At 41.3% G+C, this 21,776-nt stretch overlaps 1 protein-coding gene across 2 annotated transcripts in view; it reads left to right on the top strand.

The window, feature by feature from the left end:
* The window catches only part of MAP2K5 (mitogen-activated protein kinase kinase 5), a 3,489,187-nt gene that overhangs the window by 1,302,904 nt on the left and 2,164,507 nt on the right, over positions 1-21,776 (top strand). For both annotated transcript variants that reach the window (XM_044077884.1, XM_044077885.1), the window contains one exon: positions 15,761-15,809. In XM_044077884.1, coding sequence (XP_043933819.1) covers positions 15,761-15,809 — 49 coding nt within the window. The remainder of the gene's footprint in view (positions 1-15,760; positions 15,810-21,776) is intronic.

Here is a 21,776-nt window from a genome sequence, read left to right on the forward strand (position 1 = left end):
TTGGCTTCAGCACTACCATCTTCTGGATTTTTCTTTCCCTCTCCTGCCCTGTCTCAAGCTTTTTTTTTTTTAAACACCTTTACTGAATTATTACTTGTGAGACAGGCAAACTTACATTTACATAAAAATAATCAAACCATATTAACAAATTCACATTTATAAACATTATACATCACATATGTTGTTCTATACCATATAAATTAAGCAACATTATGTAAATTGTTCACTTCTGCCTTGTCTTAAACCTCACTCCTAATCAAAAACGTTTTTCTGCATGTGTTCCCATAATTTCTATTTTTTCTGCTATTTACTCATACCCTTTTCTTAAGATTCCACTTGCCGTTCTTTTCCTTCTGTTACAATATTCACTGCTTCAAGTGTAATTGGTTTTAGACTCTGATTTCCATTTTCTAGTAGTTGCTTTTTTCGTGGGTAATTCAGATCCTGTATCTCAGGTAAAAAAAAAAAAAATAACTTCTTAGTTACACTCATTTGCTCACCCAGTATTTCTGACAGAGTACTCTGCAGGGGAATTTTTATAAAGTCTGCCAACTTGTTATACTCCAAAAACATATACTTCTAGATACCTCTTTTTCCCCCATTACACCTCCAACATTTGCCATCTACCTCAGAAAAAATTATTTGGAGTTTGCTTGGGGTGTAAAAGTATCTTTGCTAACACTTCCAGTCAAAAATTTTTGATCTTTTGATTTTGTTGCATATTTGGAAGCCATACGTATGTCCTACCTTTTTTTTTGTGTGTGTTTGAATTGCTTATCAGATCTCTCTCCCCAATCTTTTCTGACCTCCGTTGATTGATTCTTATAGTTATCATGCAGTATTTTATATTCCCTGCTAATTGTCCCTTTTTATAACAGCAGCTTCTCTTCTAGATTCAGTTAAAAACTCAACCAGTGCAGGTCTTTAATTTAGGAATCTCCATCCCTTTCTCTTTGTCTGTACTCTGATATCAATCACTGTTAGGAAAGGCAGTCTCTAGCCTGCAGTCCACATGTCTTATAGGTTCATAGGTAGGTAGTAGGCTATTGGCCCAAGTGCCTACGTAAGCCTAGCCAGCAAGGTACCATAGCTTACGCCACCCAAGAAAGTTATTTTCCTGTGCCACTGTCCAGCAGAGACACAGAAGTGATCCCTGGGGTGTATTTCCTATTTCCCATCCACTCATCAAGATTTTTCTTGAAGAGTGCTAATGAAGAACTTTGCTTGACATAGATGGGTAGCTTGTTCCAGAGTATAGGAAGTCTCTGGGACAGGAGTCTATCCTTCCAGCGTGTCCTGTTTATTGTGGTGACAAGGTGTAGGTCCCTAGAGTGTGTAGCTTGGAGGGATTGGGATTTCTTTAGTTGTAACATGTCCAACAGCTCTGGGTTTGACATAGCTTTATATGTTAGGCAGAGATCACCTCGGAGTAGGCGATATGCTACGGAGTAAAGCTGGTGTTTTTTGGCCTCTTCCCATTATGTTACCTTTCCCTCTCTAATTATTTGTTCCCAGTACCCTGGTTGCTTTGCCAGCTTCCTCCAGTAAATTCTAGCCCCCTCTTGTGTATTCTCTGTATCCCTAATTGCAGTCATCCCCATCGGCAGAATCTTGTTTCTCCAGTCATGTGTTGGCGTAGTTCTTTAGTATACTTTGCACTGTCTTAAACTTCACTTCACTTAAATTTCACTGAATCCAGGTCTGTCTTTTTAGCTTCCTCTTCCCACTCAGGAGCTGTACACAGATGCATCCTGTCAGGGTTGGAGAGCTTCCTCCAACAACATCAAGGTCCAGGTTGGTCTCATCAGCAGGTGACAGGCCTTATTAATGTCAAGGAGATGAGAGCCCTCAGTCACTTTGGGTTCCAGGCCCTCTAAGAATCTGCACAGACAATGCCACAATCATGTGATACATCATGAAGCAGGAAGGCACGAGGTCTTACCTTCTTTGCAGGTTGGCTCTTAAGGCTTGGGATTTGCAATCCACCATCAATTGTTTTTCAGGTGGTTTACATTCCCTCAGAGCATGATCTTCTGGGAGATACTTTGAGCAGATCCAGGACAGATCCTCACAAATGAATGCTTCACTGAGAAGTGTTTCAGGAAATAGTACATCTCAAATATATCTTTTTGCCTCCCCTCTGTGCAGACAACTTCCCCAGTTCTCTTCCAGAGTGCCAAGTCCACTATCTTGGAAAGTGGACACCCTGTCTTGGAAGGGGATATTTATGTATGCCTATCCCCCTCTTCCTCTGCTACCAAAAGTCCTGCACAAAATCATGTGGGACAAGCCCAGAATCTTGTTGTTGACTCACTTTGACCCAGACAGTACTGGTTCCCCCATGTTCATCGTGTTTCTACTGCTGCAGTCATTACACTTGGGTTATCCTGCCATCAGGCGGTCTCGCAGTTGGCCAGAGTTCCAAAGTCTTGGTCCGGCGTCGGTTGCTGTCGCTTCTTCCCTGACGTCAGTGCGCCAGGGGTATCAAAGATGCAGCCGACGCCATTTTCTTCAGTCTTTCTTGCCGCGCGGTGCCCGAAGCAAAAGCAGTTCACAAGTGCTGGTCGGCCGACTCTTGAGATTTTCAGTTCGAATTTCAGAACCGAAGTCTTTTATAAAACTAAGTACCCTGTTGGGGAACCTTTTTCTTGCCTCAGACCGATGTCGGTAAAAGTTAATAATTGTATTTCTTGTGGGAAGCAAATACCTCATAAGGATTTTCATTCTTACTGTATTCCATGCCTAGGCCCAGACCACGACGTCACTAGTTATCGGTTTTGTGCTAGATTTAACAAACGCACTATTAAATGTTGGTTTGATTTTGCTTGCCATTACTTTGGCCGAAGGTTTAATTATACCATGCTGTCAGAACAACCGATGACAGGAATACACAAAAAATGCAAAGACAAGGATAAGGACAGGCATCCAATGCCCAAAACTGACAATGAAGCCTCTTCTAGGCCAGTCGCCATTCTCAGTGAGGCACTTTCTCAGCCCCTGACACCCGCTACCTCAGAGCCACAGGCCACCTCCAACTCCCACATGGTGATGTCTAGGCCTCTGGATACTCAAGGTGTTGGGCCTACGAAACTAATCCTTCAGATGGGTCCGGAGCCGCTGAGCAGGCATCGGCTTCTGAGGGTGTTTTCAGACCTTCACAGCTTACCATAAAAACTACAGCCAAGTCTAAAACTCCATTAAAGACAAAGAAGCAAGTACAGCACTCACCTGGACAGGCCTCCATGCCTAAAAAACAAATGCTTAAAATGGCTGAAGACTTAATTACTCTGATCAGGGGTTCCCATCCCCCTCCTGATAAAAGGCCTAGGCAGGATACAGACTACGATTCTTCTGACCAGGCTTCCATTTCTTCTGATTCCTCTTCTGACCATGGATACTCTTTACCCCGCTATGAGGACTCAGATGCTGAAGAATCTATCCCTTCAGCCTCTCCTCCTGAGGATTATTCTTTTGGGGAAACTTTACATACCATGAGGGAGCATTTCCATTGGGAGGGCCAGGATTACTCAGAATCCAAGAAAAGGCTGAGAGACTTTCTCTTATTACCTCAGCACAGACCCCTGGCTATTCCGCCAGTGTTAGATATTGTGGATGATGTGTTCTCTGAATCCAGTTTAAATCCTGATCCTTTGCCCCCTGCACCAGTCAAGCCAGACAGATACTACAAAGTCCCTGACTCCCACAAATTTCTTTATAAAAACCCTGCTGCTGATCCAGAAACTATTTCCCAGGGTCCCAAAGGGGTAAAGGCTTCCACGGCTAAGAATCCAGTTCCCTCTGACAGGGATTCTAGAGCATTAGACAGATGGGGGAAGAAAGTTTACACTTCTGCAACTTTAGCAGCGAGGGCTTTAAATTGCCAGTTCCACATGCTTAAATACCAGCAATACTTAATGTCTCTGTTAAAACAGAAAATGATTGCAGTTTCAGAACATCCTGACTATAAGGAAATGCAGGAATTATTGCATGCAGCTGAACAAGTGGGAAAACATACTTTGCAATGTGGATTTGACTCATTAGAGGCTTCCTGTAGAGCAGCACTTACAGGATCTGTGATTCGAAGGCATGCTTGGTTCAAAGAACAAGCTTTACCTGATCATGTTAAGGCTAAACTATTGGATGCTCCTTTACAGCAGGATATTCTATTTGGTGTTAAAGCAGAAGAGGTATTAAAGAAAATGGAGGATAAGGCAAAATTTATGCAAACAGTAAAGGATTTCTTACAGGTACAGCCACCTCGATTTAGTAGAAATTGGCCTTCAAAAAATTGGTCCTTTCCAGTGTCAGACAGACCACAAAGAGGCAGATCTCAGCCCCTGGGCTCTTACAGACCATGAAATTGGGGTGCTACTACCCCAAAAGGAGGTGAAGACAAGTCACAGCCTTACAGGAAACAGTCCCAATAACTTCCCCCTTCAAATGCCAAACTCTTTCCTTTTGGCAGCTCCCTTAGGGGGAAAACTAGCACTTTTTTCGCAAAATTGGCATATAATCACCAAAGACAAATGGGTTCTGAACATTGTGTCTCAAGGTTACAGGTTCAACTTTCACACTCTACCAAGGCTAAAAGGAATGCCAAACCTGCCACAGAATCAATAGGCAGAGGCACAAAAACAAATTACAGCCCTCATGGACGTGAGAGCTATCCAAAAAGTGCCACAACAGGAACAGGGACGAGGATTTTACTCGAGACTCTTCTTGGTTCCCAGAAAGGACAAAGCCTGGAGACCCATACTAGACCTTTCTACTCTAAATACTTACCTGGAGGTTCCAAAATTCAAAATGTTGACACTACAGCAGCTTCTTCCCATGCTGGGCAAGAAGGCTTGGCTTGTTACTTTGGACCTCAAAGAGGCATACCTGCATGTCCCTATCAGACAAAATTGCAGAAGATACCTCAGAGTCATAGCTGGTTCAATGGATTACCAATTCTCTGCACTGCCCTTTGGCTTATCTACTGCGCCCAGGGTCTTCACAAAGTGCCTGGCACCAGTAATTGCATTTTGCAGACAAAAAGGAATTCAAATATATCCATACCTGGACGACTGCCTTATTCAAGCAGAGAGCAAGGGCATTCTTCTAAAGCACCTGGCGTTTGTAAAAAAGCTGTAATTTGCCTAGGGTACACAGTAAATGAAAAGAAATCAAAACTAGTGCCCTCACAAGAGATAATATTCCTGGGTGCCAGCTTAAATACAACGGCCCAGATGGCTTATCTCACGCCAGACAAGCAAGGACAACTGACTCAGTACTTTCAGTTGATGGCAACAAAAACCCAACTCCCTGCAAGAAAAATTCTGCAGGCCTTGGGATTCCTGGCATCTTGCATACTTCTAATTCCATATGCCAGACTGCATATGAGGAAATTACAATGGTACCTAAAAAGTGTTTGGACTCAGCACTGTCACAGTTTGGAAGCAGTAATACCTCTAATCCCCTGCCTACAAAAGGAGTTTCAATAGTGGGCACAGGCATGTCACCTCAACAAGGGACAGCCTTTCACTCTACCCACAGCCAGAGAGACACTAACAACAGATGCTTTGTATTATGCCTGGGGAGCACACATGGCAGGAAAATGTATTCAGGGCAAGTGGACCGCAGACCAAATGCATCTTCACATCAATCAAAAAGAGATGTTGGCTGTACAAAATGACCTAACAGCTTTCAAGGACCTTCTGCATCCAGGACAACTATTATTAAAGACAAACAACACCACAGTTATGTGGTACATAAACAAGCAAGGGGGCACTCATTCTTATCCCCTATGCAGACAAGCCATGACCTTGTGGAACACAGCTCTAACCTATCAAGTTCATCTGCAAGCACAATTCCTGCCAGGAGAGAAAAATATGCTGGCAGGCGACTTAAGCAGGAACATTATGGATCCTCCCGAGTGGAAATTAAATCCACAAATATTCAGCATGATAACGCAGAAGTGGGGGTGCCCAGACGTAGATCTTTTTGCCACCCCAGAGAATTGCCAACTACAAAAATACTGCACAAGGACTTATCACACACAAGCATGGAAAGTGGATGCTCTCTCGTTCAGCTGGAAAAGTCTAAAAGTTTATGCCTTCCCACCACTGCCTCTCCTTTCAAAAGTACTCCTAAAAGCCAGACAAGAGAAACCACAGATGATCCTGATTGCCCCAGACTGGCCACGCCAGCACTGGTACCCAATCTTAAAGAACTTAGCTCAAGGCCCACCATGGATTCTACTTCAAACTCCACACCTTCTGACTCAGATCCTGCACAGTCAGCTCAAAACTTTAAACCTGGCTGCATGGCAGACTCATTAGTCAAACAGACAACACCACTCTCTAAAGCTGTTATGGATGTCATTTTGGAGGCCAGGAGGCCTAGCACCAGGAAATCTTATTCAGAAAAGTGGAAGAGATTCTGTGCCTGGAACCCGGCTCAAGGCTTTGACCCTCTTGTCCCAAATATTCCTCAGATATTACAATACTTGACTGAGATGCTGGACAAAGGACTATCCTTTTCATCCATTAAGATCCACGCCTCTGCCATCTTGGTTCATTACAACACAGATCCTCCTAGTTTCTCTCATCCATTGCTAAAACAATATCTCAGAGGGGCTAAAAACATAAGACCGCCCCGGAGAGCACCAACACCAACTTGGGACCTCAATTTTATCTTGGAAAATGAGCGAACTGGAAGCGAATAATGAAGGCAGCAACCTTCCAAGTTTATTGTAGTTTAAAACAAATATAAAACAAATCCACGCCAGTGCCATATAAATGAACGCTTTTCCACCATGAGCGTTTTCGTCTCAGATAGACTTCATCAGATAAAACCATATGTTTGCAATTAGCCTTTTATATCAATTTAAAAAACAAGGAACCAATCATGTTCATATAAACTGTATAAGCCTTCAAATCACATTACAATCTATCTGAGACGAAAACGCTCATGGTGGAAAAGCGTTCATTTATATGGTACTGGCGTAGATTTGTTTTATATTTGTTTTAAACTACAATAAACTTGGAAGGTTGCTGCCTTCATTATTCGCTTTCAGTTCGCTCATTTTCTTGGTACGTGGAGTTTGGAACTCTAATATCGTTTTGTTTGGTTTATCTTGGAAAAACTAACTGTACCTCCTTTTGAGCCAGCCAATTCAGCAGAATTAAAATATATATCATGGAAAACTGCTCTGCTTCTGGCAATAACCTCAGCAAGAAGAGTCTCAGAGTTACAGGCATTAATGACAGTGGAACCTTTCATCATTTTTCACCAAGACAGGGTTTCTTTAAGGACAAACCCTTCATTTATGTCTAAGGTGGTATCCAGTGTGGCTCTTAACCAAACTATTAATTTGCCAACTTTTTATCCAAATCCCCAGAATAAAGGGGAGAGACTTCTGCATTCCTTGGACATACACAGACAATTACATTTCTACTTGGACAAAACAAAAGCTTTCAGAAAAACTGAGCAATTGTTTGTAGCATATGCTGCAGGATCACAGGGAAAGACTATTTCAAAGCAGAACATTTCTAAGTGGATAGGACACTGTATTCGGTTCTGCTACACACAGCATGGGAAACCTGTACCTACTAACATTAGGCCACATTCCACCAGAGCAACAGCCACTTCAACTGCCTACCTTAGAGGAGTACCTACCAAAGATATCTTGGAGGCTGCAACTTGGAGTTCAGTGCACACCTTTACCAAGCATTATCACTTGCCTCTTTATTCTAGATCCAGAACTGGCTTTGCCACTGCAGTGCTGCAGGGCCTCATAGCCACCCCAAATCATCTATAGAACCAGCCACCCTAACTCAGCTTTGGGATTCAACCCAAGTGTAATGACTGCAGCAGTGAAACACGATGAACACAGTACAGTTTTGTACCTACCATAAATGTAGATGTTCGAGTGTCTTCACTGCTGCAGTCCAGGTTACCCACCCGCCATCCCCTCTTTCTTAGCTGGGACTTATCTATACCTTTCACCCCTATACTACCTATGTGGTGTATTTGCTGGTAACTGAAGGTTTTGTTGTTTACCTTTTTTGTATGTTTTATTACCATTATGTGTTGCCTACCTATTTGGGGGCACCTGACATCTGAGGCAAGAAAAACTGAAGAAAATGGCATCGGCTGCATCTTATATAACCCTGGCGCACTGACGGCAGGGAAGAAGCGACAGCAACTGACGCCGGACCAAGACTTTGGAACTCTGGCCGACTGCGGGACCACCTGACGGCCGGATAACCCAAGTGTAATGACTGCAGCAGTGAAGACACTCGAACATCTACATTTATGGTAGGTACAAAACTGTACTTTCTATTTCATCTGGCCAGAGGCAACTGTCAGAAGTAACTTCATAACTGGATCTTCTCACATAGGACAAAGATTCTTTCATTTACCCTCACTTGCTTACTCCTGAATTGACTCTGTGGATGATAAGGTTTTAACTTTAGACACCAGTTTTCTGAGGAGGCCAGAAATCCCACTACTAGAAAATGATGTGACTAAATGGAAGAGATTTTCTGTTTGTTGTGTCTGACTTAACCTTGATCCCTTTTTTGTTGGTATTCCTACTGTCTTTTCTTATTTGTGTGAGTTGCTCAATTCTGGTCTGGCAACCATCCATCCATGAATTTTTCTCATTTTTGCAAGAGGTAGGCATGTCACTTAAAAAATGAAAGTCATCTAAAGCCAAAGTTTACACTGCCGGGTGGCTAGCCCTGCCGCAGTAGTTCTTCCATACTACACTCTTGCATGCACACTCACACCTATGGACAATTTAGTGTGTCCAGTCCACCTACTGCATGTCTTTGAAATGTGGGAGTAAACCAGAGCACCTGGAGGAAACCCAAGTGAACACAGGGAGGACATGCAGACTCTACACTGAAGGCAATCCAGCCAAGAATCGAACTGGAAACCTCTTGCTGTGAGACAGTGCTATCCACTGTGCTGCATAAGGCTTGAGCTCACAACCTCAGCATTGCTTTGTATTGCTTTGTAAGTAATGAGCATTAACCAGTCGTGAAACAGGAGCACACACTGGTCTGGCATATTCATCTGTTAAACCTCATCTTTCAGTCATTTCTGCTTGTTTGCCTTTAGATCCGCCCAGTGCTTCTTGTTTTGAAGTGAATTTATAGAAGTCCTTCATATTAAGCCTCCCAAAAAAAATGTTTCTCCCTCTAGGAATATTAATTTTGTTCTTAAAAATTAATTTGGTTTGTTTTTGAGCCTGCAACTTCCTCTTCCTTGTTTCACTGTACTTAGAAAATGGTGCTGTTGGTGGCTCTTACTTCTGCCAAGAGGGTATTTGAACTTCACTCATTGCTGTTCCGCCATTTTTGTTTTTTTCTCAAAGAAAGGGTTTGTCTTCATACTAATCCTTCTTTTGTGCCCAAGGTGGGTAATGATATGTCTTTGAATCAAACAATTTATCTGCCTTATTTTCCCCCTCTCCACAGAATGCTAGGGAGAAAATTCTTCACACCTTGGATTTACATAGACAGCTCAGGTATTGCCTAGATAAGATGAAAGATATCAGGAAATCTAAGCCACTTTAATGTTTCTTTTCATTCTAGGACACTGGGTTTGTATGTATCTAAGCTAACCATCTCCTCCTGGATCACTAAGGCCATTTCTATTTGCTAGTCCTTTTATGACGAGCAGCTTTTGTCATCTGTTCGGGCTCATTCTAACAGTGTGGTTGCCTTTTTTGGTGCTTTTTTCAAGGGTCTGGATAATAGATCCATTTTTCAAATATACTACTTGGTCTCATGTATATACTTTTACAAGTTGTATGTGATTTCTAGGACCAGGGTGGATTTTATGAGGACCATCCTTCATAGGCACTTGGAGAGCTTCTCAGTGTCTTCCAACTCCCATCCTGTCTAGTTGCTTTTATACTTTTAAAGATGTAAAGAATATTGCAAGATTGATAAGGAAGGACGTAGTACAGTTGTATAAGAACTTAGCTGTCCTACTTTTCACTGTTGCAGTATTCTGTCCCTCTCTCCTTCCCTTGGTTATTCTCTGTTGCATTCCTTCTGGCTTAGGGCTCTTTTTACTTTCTCTCTTTCTTCTTTCCTTCTTGGATGTATGAGATTCTGCTTTTCTTCTTGGGTTCCTCTGGTTCTTCGGGGAAAATCATTTCTGAGGATTTGGCACTCGTGTCACGTATGTACCTTATGCTTTGGGTGTAGGGCATATGTTTGACATATGGTGCCTGGAAGGTGTAAAGGCTTTGGTATGCTAGCCTGACATTTGGCTATCCTAGGCAGGATATCCCAGATGTAAGGAATACTGCAACAGTGAAAAGTAGGATGTCTACTGTTATGGCAAGTTCTTATACAACTGTTCTTTCCTCACGTACCGGAAGCATACAGTGTAACCACATTGAAATAAAGGCCCTACTTGTCAAGAGATATTTGAACAGTAAAGAGTATCGATTCAACTACCAGAAGGTCTGTAATGCACAGGGTGTCATCTACAGTAGGTCTGTAGGCCCTCAGGCAGTTATCACAACTCCCTCATATGGCAAATCTGTGAACTGTACCAAGGTTTTAAGAGATGTGACTTCCTTCAGGGACATATTGTTGGTGATGCAGAATATGCCTGGAATCCTGGCTTATGGCTTCCATAAGAAATCCACAATATCAAAGAGAACAGAGATGCAACTGTGGCCAGTCACAAACAAGGAATATTAGTGAGCATATGTTTGAGCTGCTGAAGGTAGGTTTGCTGTTTGGATTCATCTGATAGTGCCCTGCATTGTGTCACTGGCAAATGTGCAAAAACAGTTTGTGTGTGCAATGTTACATAATGTCACACTTAGGCAGTTACAGTCGGTTGGTCACTTGCAGGATAAGTAGTCTCCAGCACACCATGCAGAGATTGATGAGCAGTCAGATGAGGAACCTGCAGCAAGTAATGATCATGCCAGATGGTGATGAGTACATTGTGCCATGGCATTGGCAAAGAGGTAGCAGACTTGTACATAGCTTCAGTATGTAATAGACAAGAATAAAGCAAACATAGTATAGTAAAACTGATGCATGTAAAACCAACACCATGCTGTGCATCAGACATGGGCAACCAAAGTAACAATGTACAAAGGGTAGGGCACAGTTACCTTTTGCGTGAGGGAAGAGAGCACATGTGTGGATGTCTTTCACAGGGAAATGTGCAAATGCTGAGGATTATTTCACCTTTCAGTTTGTATGTATTGGCAGGGATAAGGGACACTTAGCATAAAAGGCTTTGTGAAGGACAAGTGTCATTGTACGTTTGCATGTGTGATGTATTGGGGATGTGGGGGTGTGAATGTTGGTTTTCTGGGGCACAGCCTCAGCAATAGTTGTAGCACTGCAGCTCATTGTGCTGAACAGGTTCAGGGCATGCATGGCAGAAACTTAGCATCTGGTGCATGCACCTGCCTAAGAGAGCTGACTGTTCCAGAAGTTGCAGTAGTTGTGCCACAATCCTGTCATGTTGCATTATTGTGAATGGCATCTGATAGAAGATGTGCCACTGGAGTGACCACAGGATTGGCTTCTCCTGGACATAGACATCTTTACAACATATTTAGATGTGGAAGTGCATACAGTGCAGGTGCTTGATCTAGGATGCCCACAGCCACAATGGCTACCATCTCTGGAAGTAGCAGTGGTAGCACCTTACCCCTTACAGGCAAGATTGAGACGACATGATACGTACTAGTATGTGATTGTGTCTATCAAAATAATCACACATATGGGATGTGCACTGCCATAGGTCATTTTACACACACTGCATCACCCTCACAAAATCCACTATAATTGTGATGTTACTAGCTTGTGCCTCCGCCATGGTGCTCCCCATAGGCTGGGTTGCAGCCACTGACACTACCCTCAGGAGGACTGTGGTAGCTATGGAACAAACACCATTACCCACCCCCATGTGTACCTCTCTACCAGTGGTTGGTAGGGGCAGATTCTGATGTGTCTATTAGGGGGTACCACACTTCCTTGACTGTTAGTGTCTCCAGTAGCATGTCCTCCTTGTGTGGTCTGTGTTTCCTGGATGTCTACAGGCTTAGAGGCTGTGTCCATGGTCTCTGTGAGAAAGCAGTGGTCATGTTCCTTATTTCTATCCCCACCACCATCATCAGAGGTTGTAGATCTTCCAGCACAAGGTAGTGGCCGTTCTCGAGTGCTGATGCCCTATAAATATACACCAAAGCACAATAGCCTATAGAAGTGTGGCTCAGCACCAGAAGTATATATGAGATTGAGGTGTACAAAAATTAACATTCCAAATCTTGCTCAGTTGGATTTGCAGGTGGACTCCCTCATGTTACTGTATATTGTAAATCAGACAGCTTTAACAATTTGGACAGTGATTAAGAGGACTTACTCGCAGTCATACACTGAATGAGGTCTACATATCTATCTCGTGGGCAGCTCAAACTCTACTCCAAGATCCGGCATCACACTATTGGTCAATACAGGCAGCAATGCCCTCAGATGCCATTGTCACCTCACCCCTCCCTAGTCCAGCAGTGGTGACTGCCACTGGCCCTACTCTGGAAGGTAGTCATCATACTCTCTGCTGCGTCTTTTGAGACCATTTTGATGAGCAGTTTTCCTTGCCTTATTAGCCAGCTTTCTTTTTTCTGACCTTTCTTGCTGCAGAATTTAGTTTGAAATTAAAGTTGCTTTGGAAAAAAAGATTTAATGAGCAGTTGCTTAGGATCTCTACTGTTGTTTTTTCTCTACGGTTTAGTTTCCAGCTCTATTGTAAATTTTTATATGCACTTTGTTAGGGCCTTGGTTAGTGGTCTGATGCAAGGTCTTCTAAGATGATTGCCTTGCTAGCACATTGTTTAGGGGTCTTCTGACCTGATCATCTTGTTCTCCATCCACATTAAGGGCTTCATTCAGTATCTGCCTGGATGCCAGCTCAGGACTGTGTGTTTCCTTGAGCAGACCAGATTGAGATCTTTGTTTTACAGTTTATTCTTTCAGTGTAGTTGGCAATTCTTTGTTAATTGACAGTTGCCAGGCATTGTTCTTGCATTTAGAAGATGCTCTAGTCCACTTATGTTCATATGTTTTGCAGAGCAGCTGCTTCCTATTTTCTCACAGTGCTGCTCCAGGCAGTGTCATATTAAGTTCTGCACACACATTAGAGTTCTATGTTAAAAAAAAATATATATATATATATATATATATATATATATATATATGTGAGGATTTTACAGACTATGAAGAGAAAACCACACCTAACAGTCAATCAAAATGCATTCCTGCATTTCCTTTTCTCTTTCATGATTTGGAGTAGTACCAAAGTCTTTTTTTTGTCAGTCATGGGCTTCATCTGATTTGCCTTCTTTGCTTGGGAACTCTCGTCTCCTTATCCTTCGATGCTTTATGTAGACTAATAATTTATATGCCCCTAGGAGATCTTCCTCCTGTTGTTCACGGCACTTCCATATTCCATCTGCTGTTTAGACATATTGTAGCCTACATCTTTTATTTTCAGGTAAGAGCTGTTCTTAGTCTAATCAGTAGTCTGGCTTCTGTCTGTTGTGACATCTTTTTATTATAGCATATCATTCAGCTCCTTATGATATATGGGCTTTTGCTTTAGTCAGTCTTGACTGTGAGCTTTTGAGGAGACTTTATAACACTTTCTCTACTTCGTCTACTGCTCAGTATATTTGCTGATTTGTATGTGGACTTGCAGCTGCTTCAGACATTGCCAGCATGCATGTTTGTGGAGATGCCTTCTCCTTATTGCTTTTTGTTTTTTACTTGGACTGCAGGCCCGTTGCGACTTTTGAATGCTTTTTTGTTCTTACAACCTTCCTCCTCTTTTAACCCAAGAGAACAGTGATTCTTGGTACCATAGTTTTTCTACTATGAAGGTGCAAGTGTTAGCTGTCTGTGTGCATTACACTTTTGTGGAAGTCAGGAAGGCTACCCAGTACAAGCTTGTCAGTCACTTCCTTGAGGTGCTGCCTGTCTTTCCTCGTTCAGAAGTGCTGCCTGTCTTTCCTCATTTAGAAGAATCCTTCTTCTGTATGAGATTTGAACTTCTTGATTGGCAGGCTTGTCAGTGTATAATTATTTGGGAGTTTTGCAACATTGCTCTGTGGAAGACTTTTCAGTTTAACATCAACCTTGACAGTTTTTTTCATCAGTATTTACATTTACCTTCACAGCAACAACTGTATGTTTTTGCAGCAGTTTAGACTGTAAAGTGTACGTCTGTGTGGGTCTGAGAGTTGCCTCTCAACATAGATGTTGAAGCTTAGGAATTTCACATGTCTTAAACTCACAGATTGTTTATTCAGTCTTTCAGCCAGTCCATATTTTAAGCTTGGTAACTGAGATGCATTGAAGATGATTTAAAATGTCTTTTAGGTAGCCATCGCCGTTGCATATATGATTTGAGTTCTTCAGGTCCTGCTTTATGGGGAACCTTGTTTCATATTTCACAAAGAAATGATGTCCTTCAGGTTAAATCTGCTTATCCTAATGAATGTAGTTTTGGAATTATCCTTGCCTACCAGTTTCCTTTCCAACTGCCTTACTTTTGTCATCAAGCAGCTAACCAACCACAGGTTAATGCAGTGGTCAAAGATTTTTCCACTAAGGAGTGTCTGCCGGTAGTGTGCACATCAGGAATGTCTGCATTACAGATTTAACAGATACAGGCACTATTTGGTGTGTGCTTTCACCCAAGACCAAGTCTTTTTTGATGGTTAGGAATACTCTTATCCATCTTCCTGATGAGTTTACTTCCCATAGCCTGTGCTGTTGGAATTCCCCGCAGGTCTGGTAACTATATACTTGTATATTAACTAATAATGTTGATATCAAATTATTATTCCTTACTATGCAGGAGTAAATTTGTTAGTAGCTTGACTTGACATGCTTCGAGGAGTGGCATTTACACTGCTATATTACATTATAAAATACATTAGTGTGGATGTCCCCCAAATGTAGGATCTTCTAAGTTTTTTTGGAATTCTGGTAGTTGGAGATAAACCAGCCAAGGATCCATCAAGATTCGTCCTCTTTGTGATTAGTTAATATGGTAAGAATGTACGTGTTGTATATGGCTAAAACCACAGCATCACTGGAAACATCTGCTATATGCTGTACACATGAGATGAGCTTTCTAGACTTTTACCAGTGTAGTTCAGATTTGTATTTATGAGAACAGGGACAGCATATAGCAGTGGCTCTAGGTTGTCAGAACTTCATTTAAGGATTTATTTCTGAAATTGTGGACATATTGAGAGGAGGGGAGACTAGACTGTCAAGTGCTAGTGGCTTTTAACTTTGCTGGTGTGGTAGTTGAAGGAAATTATGGATCTTTGTCATAACTTCAGTGAAGCGAATGATGCTGAGAAGATGTGTCTTAAAATTCTCAAGTGCATTCTTATAACATCTTAATTTAGCCTTGTGTTAGGGTTTATCTCCATCCTCAAGGGAGTTAAGAGATTGCAGTGCGAACATCATGGCATTTCATGTCTGCATACCTTCTTCATAACCTTAAGCTTACTGCTGCCTGTGGAATCACATGAAGCATTAGGAACTTGTCTGGAGTCCATATGTAACACATTTGTAGGATGCTAAGCACATGTGCTTTATGAAGTTGTTTTAGTTCTGTGTTTTAATGAGATATTTCTGTAACGTATTTGCACTTAGCTTGGAGAGAAAACACATTGAAAATTGAACATTTACTAATGAGTTTTGTTTCTTCTTAGTTTAAAGAAATCATCAGCAGAACTGAAGAAGATATTAGCAAATGGAGAGGTAGGCATATTGCTTATTTATTTTGCATGTTGGCTTGATGTATCTTGCATAGCTATTTCAGTTACTCCAATATATATTCTTTAGTGCTGCCATTACAAAGAGCATAAGAGTATCCAAGTCAAGTTGCTGGATGCATATCATATAAACTTCAATACTTGTATCCATTTTAAGCATGAAAGTGCAAAAAGTAGTTAATAATAATATTTCCTTTGATCCTTCTTGTTGGGTCCTGTGGTTGTTTTTTATCCTCTCCACCAATCAGCATTTGGGATCTTTTTTCTGAAAGTTGTCATGTTTGAGGATTAATGCACACCTGTGTCATATACACTATGATGCACACGTCACTTATATAAGCCCATTTTTACCTCACATCTGCCAGCTCTTTCGTACCACTTGCATAGTTAAGATCTGGATCCTTATTATCAGCATTTGTAAACCCGTTTCGTTTGTTTTCTTTATTGATATGCTTTCAAATTATGTAGCATTTGGTTTAAGGGCACTTCTTTTTGAATTGTTGAGAGGTGTCCCAATATGTACAGAATGGGTAGGACAAGAGTATCTTTGCCTAGGTCTCTGTTTGGGAGACTGACTGGTGCCTAACCCTTTCATATGCGAGTCTGTGCTTTGGATGGCCTTCTGTCCCTTCATTGGTGGGGGATCATTTGTGATTAGTGTGGACTTAATTATTTTCCAGTTCATTGTTTTAGAGGTGGGACAAAGCTTGAAAAAGGCACATCTCCCCAGTATACTACAGGGGTGCTTGCAGTGCTTAGCCCAAATTAACCATCCTGGCCTTGGGGTCATCCTGCTTGGTCTTGTAGAGAGCTATGTTGAGTTATCTGGTTGTAGATTGGAGAATAGGAAGCATTGTCTCTAAGGGCTTCCGCCCCAGGCCCCATGTGGTTGGTCAGTCCTTTTTGAGGAGAAGCATTGTTGTTGAATATACCACAGTCCAGTGCCCAGGTGTGAGAACTCTAGAACATTTGTTTGATTCTTGGTGAGTTTATGGTATAAATGCAGGATTTAACATTTATGGATTTTAATGTAATGACATTGTCAGGCCCAGCTTAAGCCTCTTTATTCATAGGCTGTGTTCTACCCAATAAGCACTGAGTGCTTATTGTGAGAGCCTTTTAAGGATTGCTGAAGGATGTGAAGATCCCGTCCTCCTTCCCTGCCTGCCTTGGGGAGACCTTTGGCAGTTTGTTGAGACTGATGATGTTGTTAAACCCCCCCCATGTGGATGGCCTCTGTTTTGGAAAGTCCCTGCTACTAATGACATTTTGCACATCTTGGCCTCCTTCCTCCTCCATAGGAGCTTCTCGGGATATATGGACCATTGGACCATCTGGTCATTTCCCCAGTGGAAGTGGAGCTAGTTTTTGAGAATATTGTCTTGGAGACTTGGAGGTTCTTTCAATCAGCTTTTATGCCCACCCCCACCACCACTAAGAAAGCCAGTGCTACATTTCAGCCTGAGGTTGATTGGAATAATTTGTTTAAGCATCACACAGTACTTAGAAATCATCACTGGTTTAGTCACATGGTTTACAAATTCCCTCAGAAGCCGATTACTGGGTGCTATATGAAATCAGTCTATTCTCTGTCCTCGTGCATTTCAGTGCCAGTGTATGGCAAGATTCTCTTGCTAGTCTGTTGCTGTTATCTTTGTGAATCTTTGTGAGTGACATGTCCAAAACAGTGGCAAAGCCAAACTCTTGTCAATGAGCTAATGACTTAACCGTCAGTTTTTCTGATAACTCCTTTTTCCTTATCACTGGCTGTATAAAATAAACTGCTAGCATGCTCTGTAAATGTGGCTCAGTGGTCAAGGGGTTCATTTTAATCCTAACAAAACAGTTTGTGTTGTTTGTGCCAACTTGTCTTCAGTACCGTATCAACAATAGTTTAACACTTCTGATTTATACAGTTTATCTTGGCACTAGCCGAAATATCCACTCAGTAACTCATTGGCTAAGCAGTTTAAAATCAACTAAATTTCTCATCATCTGAGGAGTTTAAATCAACTAAATTATTCATCTGTACATTTGGCAACCAGCTTGAGTTTGTATTGTATATAAACAATTTAATTAATGTACAGGTCAAAAAGTAAGATGTCCTTACAAGGAAAATTGTTTTTCTAATGCTGCTAATGTCAACTGCTAGTTCCTTTCTTCTACACCTTTACTCTCCCCATTAGTAACTGGACTTCTCCCATCCATGTTACAGAGTGAAACGTGTGCAGTATAATTGCTTGTTATGCTATGGGGATTGAGAGTTGCCACTTGGAATAATGGTTAAGGTGGTTACCTCACAGACCCAAAGATGCAGAGTTTGATTCTCACTTTTGGTCACTGTCTGGTTATTGGCTAGGCATGTAGTATTATAGTTTGCATGATAAGACACACTATTGCATGACCTAATTTAAGCTTAATTGGATTAAATTTGAGCATTACCTGAAATTCATACAGCTCTGATTCTTGCATAATTGTTTTACTCATATTACTGTTCTGTTGCTTTCCAGTCTCTTGACCTAGTATGAGCTTAGAATATCCACCGATAGGCAAGTGTATATTCCCATAACAAAAAGTATTGACTTCATGATCACTGTTTTCATTGGAAAATGCTGGAACAAACATCTGTATAGTTTAAGGAATGTATCAGGAAAACTACAATTTGTAATATAGTGGAAATGTACTTAAGTAATTTCAGTTGTCCCTGTGGTTTAACTTAATTCAGTCACTTACAAGATCATATAATTTATTCTTATCCTTGTTTGCAGAAAACCTACTGTTTTGTTCTTGTCACTGTCCTTATGTTAACTCTAACTTGTTTTCTTTTTCACAGTTTAAACATAATTATTCTACCAATAACTTGATGTACAGATGATATCTGAATCCCGTATATCAGTGTAAGATATGATCAGGCCCGTCTTTGTCAGACCATTAGGACTAAGGTTGAAGGACTTGGGCAGCTTAGCATCTTAAACGTTTAGGCGATAACTCCTTCCCTTTTTCCATAGTGCATCACACTCAACATAACATCTTTAGATCTCTTTTGCTACTTGATAAGCTTGCTGAAGATAATGAGCCTAGGCTATAACTTTGTGGTGTGAGAGGAAAAAAATCTTTTCATATTTGCATCATTCATTTAGAGTATGCATGATTTTTCAGGTCACTCCATTTGTTTTCTTTAACTTTTAGTTGAAACGTGGCATCTGCCTGCCTTTAGGATTTGGCTTTTACTCTGCCTTTTCATCACATGATTTCACCAAGAACCCTTCTCTTGATTTTTCTTGGTTAGTGCTTTAGTTATTACTGCATGTTATTCTGCAACCAAATTGTTGACTTTTTGTTGCCATTTGGTGACTTGCTGTTCAAGCTCTCTTCAGTTTTGGGTGATGTTTTTTATAGTTTAGAATTTGTTTCTGTTTCACATGGCTAGTGTGTCCTTTGGTTTTAAAAAGTAGTACAAGATTTCACCACAGGACAGACATTTTGTGTGTGTGTGTTTTGTGTCTTGATCCTAAACAATTACAGGAGGATTTTGATAGTTGTAATGTGCTCTCATTAATAGGACAAAATTATGGCTTATTATGCAGGAAAGATTTGACTCCAGCAGAGGCTTTTACCTCCCAAGAATCCGAGAGTGGATCCTTTAATAGGAAGCTAAAAGAAAAATAAAATATCAAGGATAGGGAAAAATCTGTCTGCAACATTTTCCTTCCACCAATAATCATTTGGCATCTTTTTGTAGAAACTTGAATACTAAGAGATGGATTTGTACCATACTAGAAAAAAACACTTTGTAATGTCATGTGTCACCTACATATGCACACACTCATCCTAATCACTACTTAGCACTCCCCTTTAAATCAAGAAACAACAGTGGTTCACACACCTCTATTGCTTTCAAGTGATATGCCCATGTAATCTTGCCTGATTTACAGAGAAATCCCTATGTAAAAGGCTGTCTGGGAACTGTCCACCCCCTAGGGCAGCAAGATAGTTTGTTTGATCCACCAAATATAGCCATTTCATAGTTCAGCTGTTGCGCTAAGAATATTTCTCTTAAACATAGCACAGAATTTTATTTATTTATTTTATTTATTTAACATTTGATAACTGGGAAAGTCCAACTTAGAATGAAGCCAGTTTTCAGCGGAGGCTTGGGGAGAAACGCTCCAGACCCACGTCTTTTTAATGTGGGAGGAAACCGGAGCATCCGGAGGAAATCCACACGAACGCAAGGAGGGCATACAGACCTCACACAGAAAGCACTCCAGACGAGAGTCAAACTGGAGAACCTCTTGCTGTGAGGTAACAACGCTACCACTGCACCACTGCTCCGTCCAATAGTAATAAAAAGAATGACCTTTCTTGATGGGTCCTGTAGCTGGGAGAATCCTAAACCATAAACCAACAGAGCTGGAGGAGCTGGGGGTCCACACCAGAAAGAAGATCAGAACACCAAGCCCTAGCAAACAGCCTAGCTGCAGAAGAGACCCATCTCCCAGAGTCATAGCTGGGATGTTAGTGTATGGAGAAGAGAAACCTTGTAGAGCAAAGCCAAGAAGACCAATTCTCCCAAAGGGCATGTTTAGCAGGCACAGTAGGCATCTACTCCTCCAGAGGAAAGTGCTTTGACAGAAGCAAACCTATTGGCCAGCACCTCCCACTGATTTGAAGAACATAGTTGCCGACCCTAATGGAGTGAAACTGGCAACAATGTCACTTAATTTCGTTGGAGAGGGGGAGGCAAAAGAGAGTTCCATCTAATAAATTAGCATAGCCGTCTCAAAGAACCCCTTAGAATGCTGCAACCTTCAAGTAAGTAAAATACATGCCCTCCTTTGTTTCTGCCCCTGTAAAGAGATGGAAAGAAAAAAGGACCAGCTTGTGGATGCAAATAATACTACCTGCACAGAAATGAAATTAAGGTGTGGTTGCATATATTAGTGTTAAATTATTGTACACTTACTAGCGGTAAGTCATGCTAAATTGATGATGTGAAAGTTCTTTTTAACAGACTGAGTACATCTGCTTTTGTAGTGATCAAAAAGGTCAAATAAATGAAGAAAATGAAATTTTGAGCTATAAATGTTGTTTATTTTGAGTTTGGCTGTGAAAGGTTTGCCTAAAATGTTTATTTTGGTCCCTGGAGTCCATCAGCCTGACCATCAGCTACTTGTCTCTCTCTCCCATGATTGCAACGTCCTCTCTAGTGACCTACCTTCCAGGATGGAAGGGGACTGGGAAGTGCGTTATTACCTTATTATTCCAGCTGGTGGTGATGATCATACTTTCTCAGCCTCTTAGCATAAAAAGTCTGGACAAAGTAAAAACTAATGGGGACAAAGGTCTAAAAATAGGGACAAAATTTAAATATTGTTCTTATAATCTTAGAAACTTGATAGAATATATGGTTTTATGTTAGCAGTATTTTCTTAAGGATGTGAAATCTGAAACTCAAATGTCTGTCAGTATTTAGTTATTTCTGCCATCAATGATTTACAGAAAACCACAAATGTTATGAGGAATAGACCAAAAATATGAGACGAAAGTCTGGGCAATTGAGAGGTATGGTAGTTTTAGTGTTAGCTCATGAAAAAGACCTGGAGTGGAACTAGAACTGGTAGCATTATATACACCAGGCCTTTTTTTTCTAGGCACTAACAACCAGAGTGCTGATGACACTGCATTTTAGGCAAAGTGTGCAACGAGTTGTAGAACAGGAGAACTTACCTGTCTCAGGCTGTAGAACAGCCATGTCCCCTCATTTTCCAATACCCCCAGCCAGCAATCCCCCTGTGTCCTTGCCTCCCCTAGATCTCAATGAAAGATATTGTCACTCAGTATGCTCTTTCCCCCTGGATAGGCATGCCTGTATTCCATGATGACTTCCATCGGATACCCAAGTCACTAATCAACTCAGGGTCATCTGGACCATAGGGCATTATCCGTCTAC

The sequence above is a fragment of the Protopterus annectens genome, chromosome 7.part0, assembly GCF_019279795.1.
Source record: "Protopterus annectens isolate FY-2018-M chromosome 7.part0, PAN1.0, whole genome shotgun sequence".
In the NCBI taxonomy this organism is placed as follows: domain Eukaryota; kingdom Metazoa; phylum Chordata; order Ceratodontiformes; family Protopteridae; genus Protopterus; species Protopterus annectens.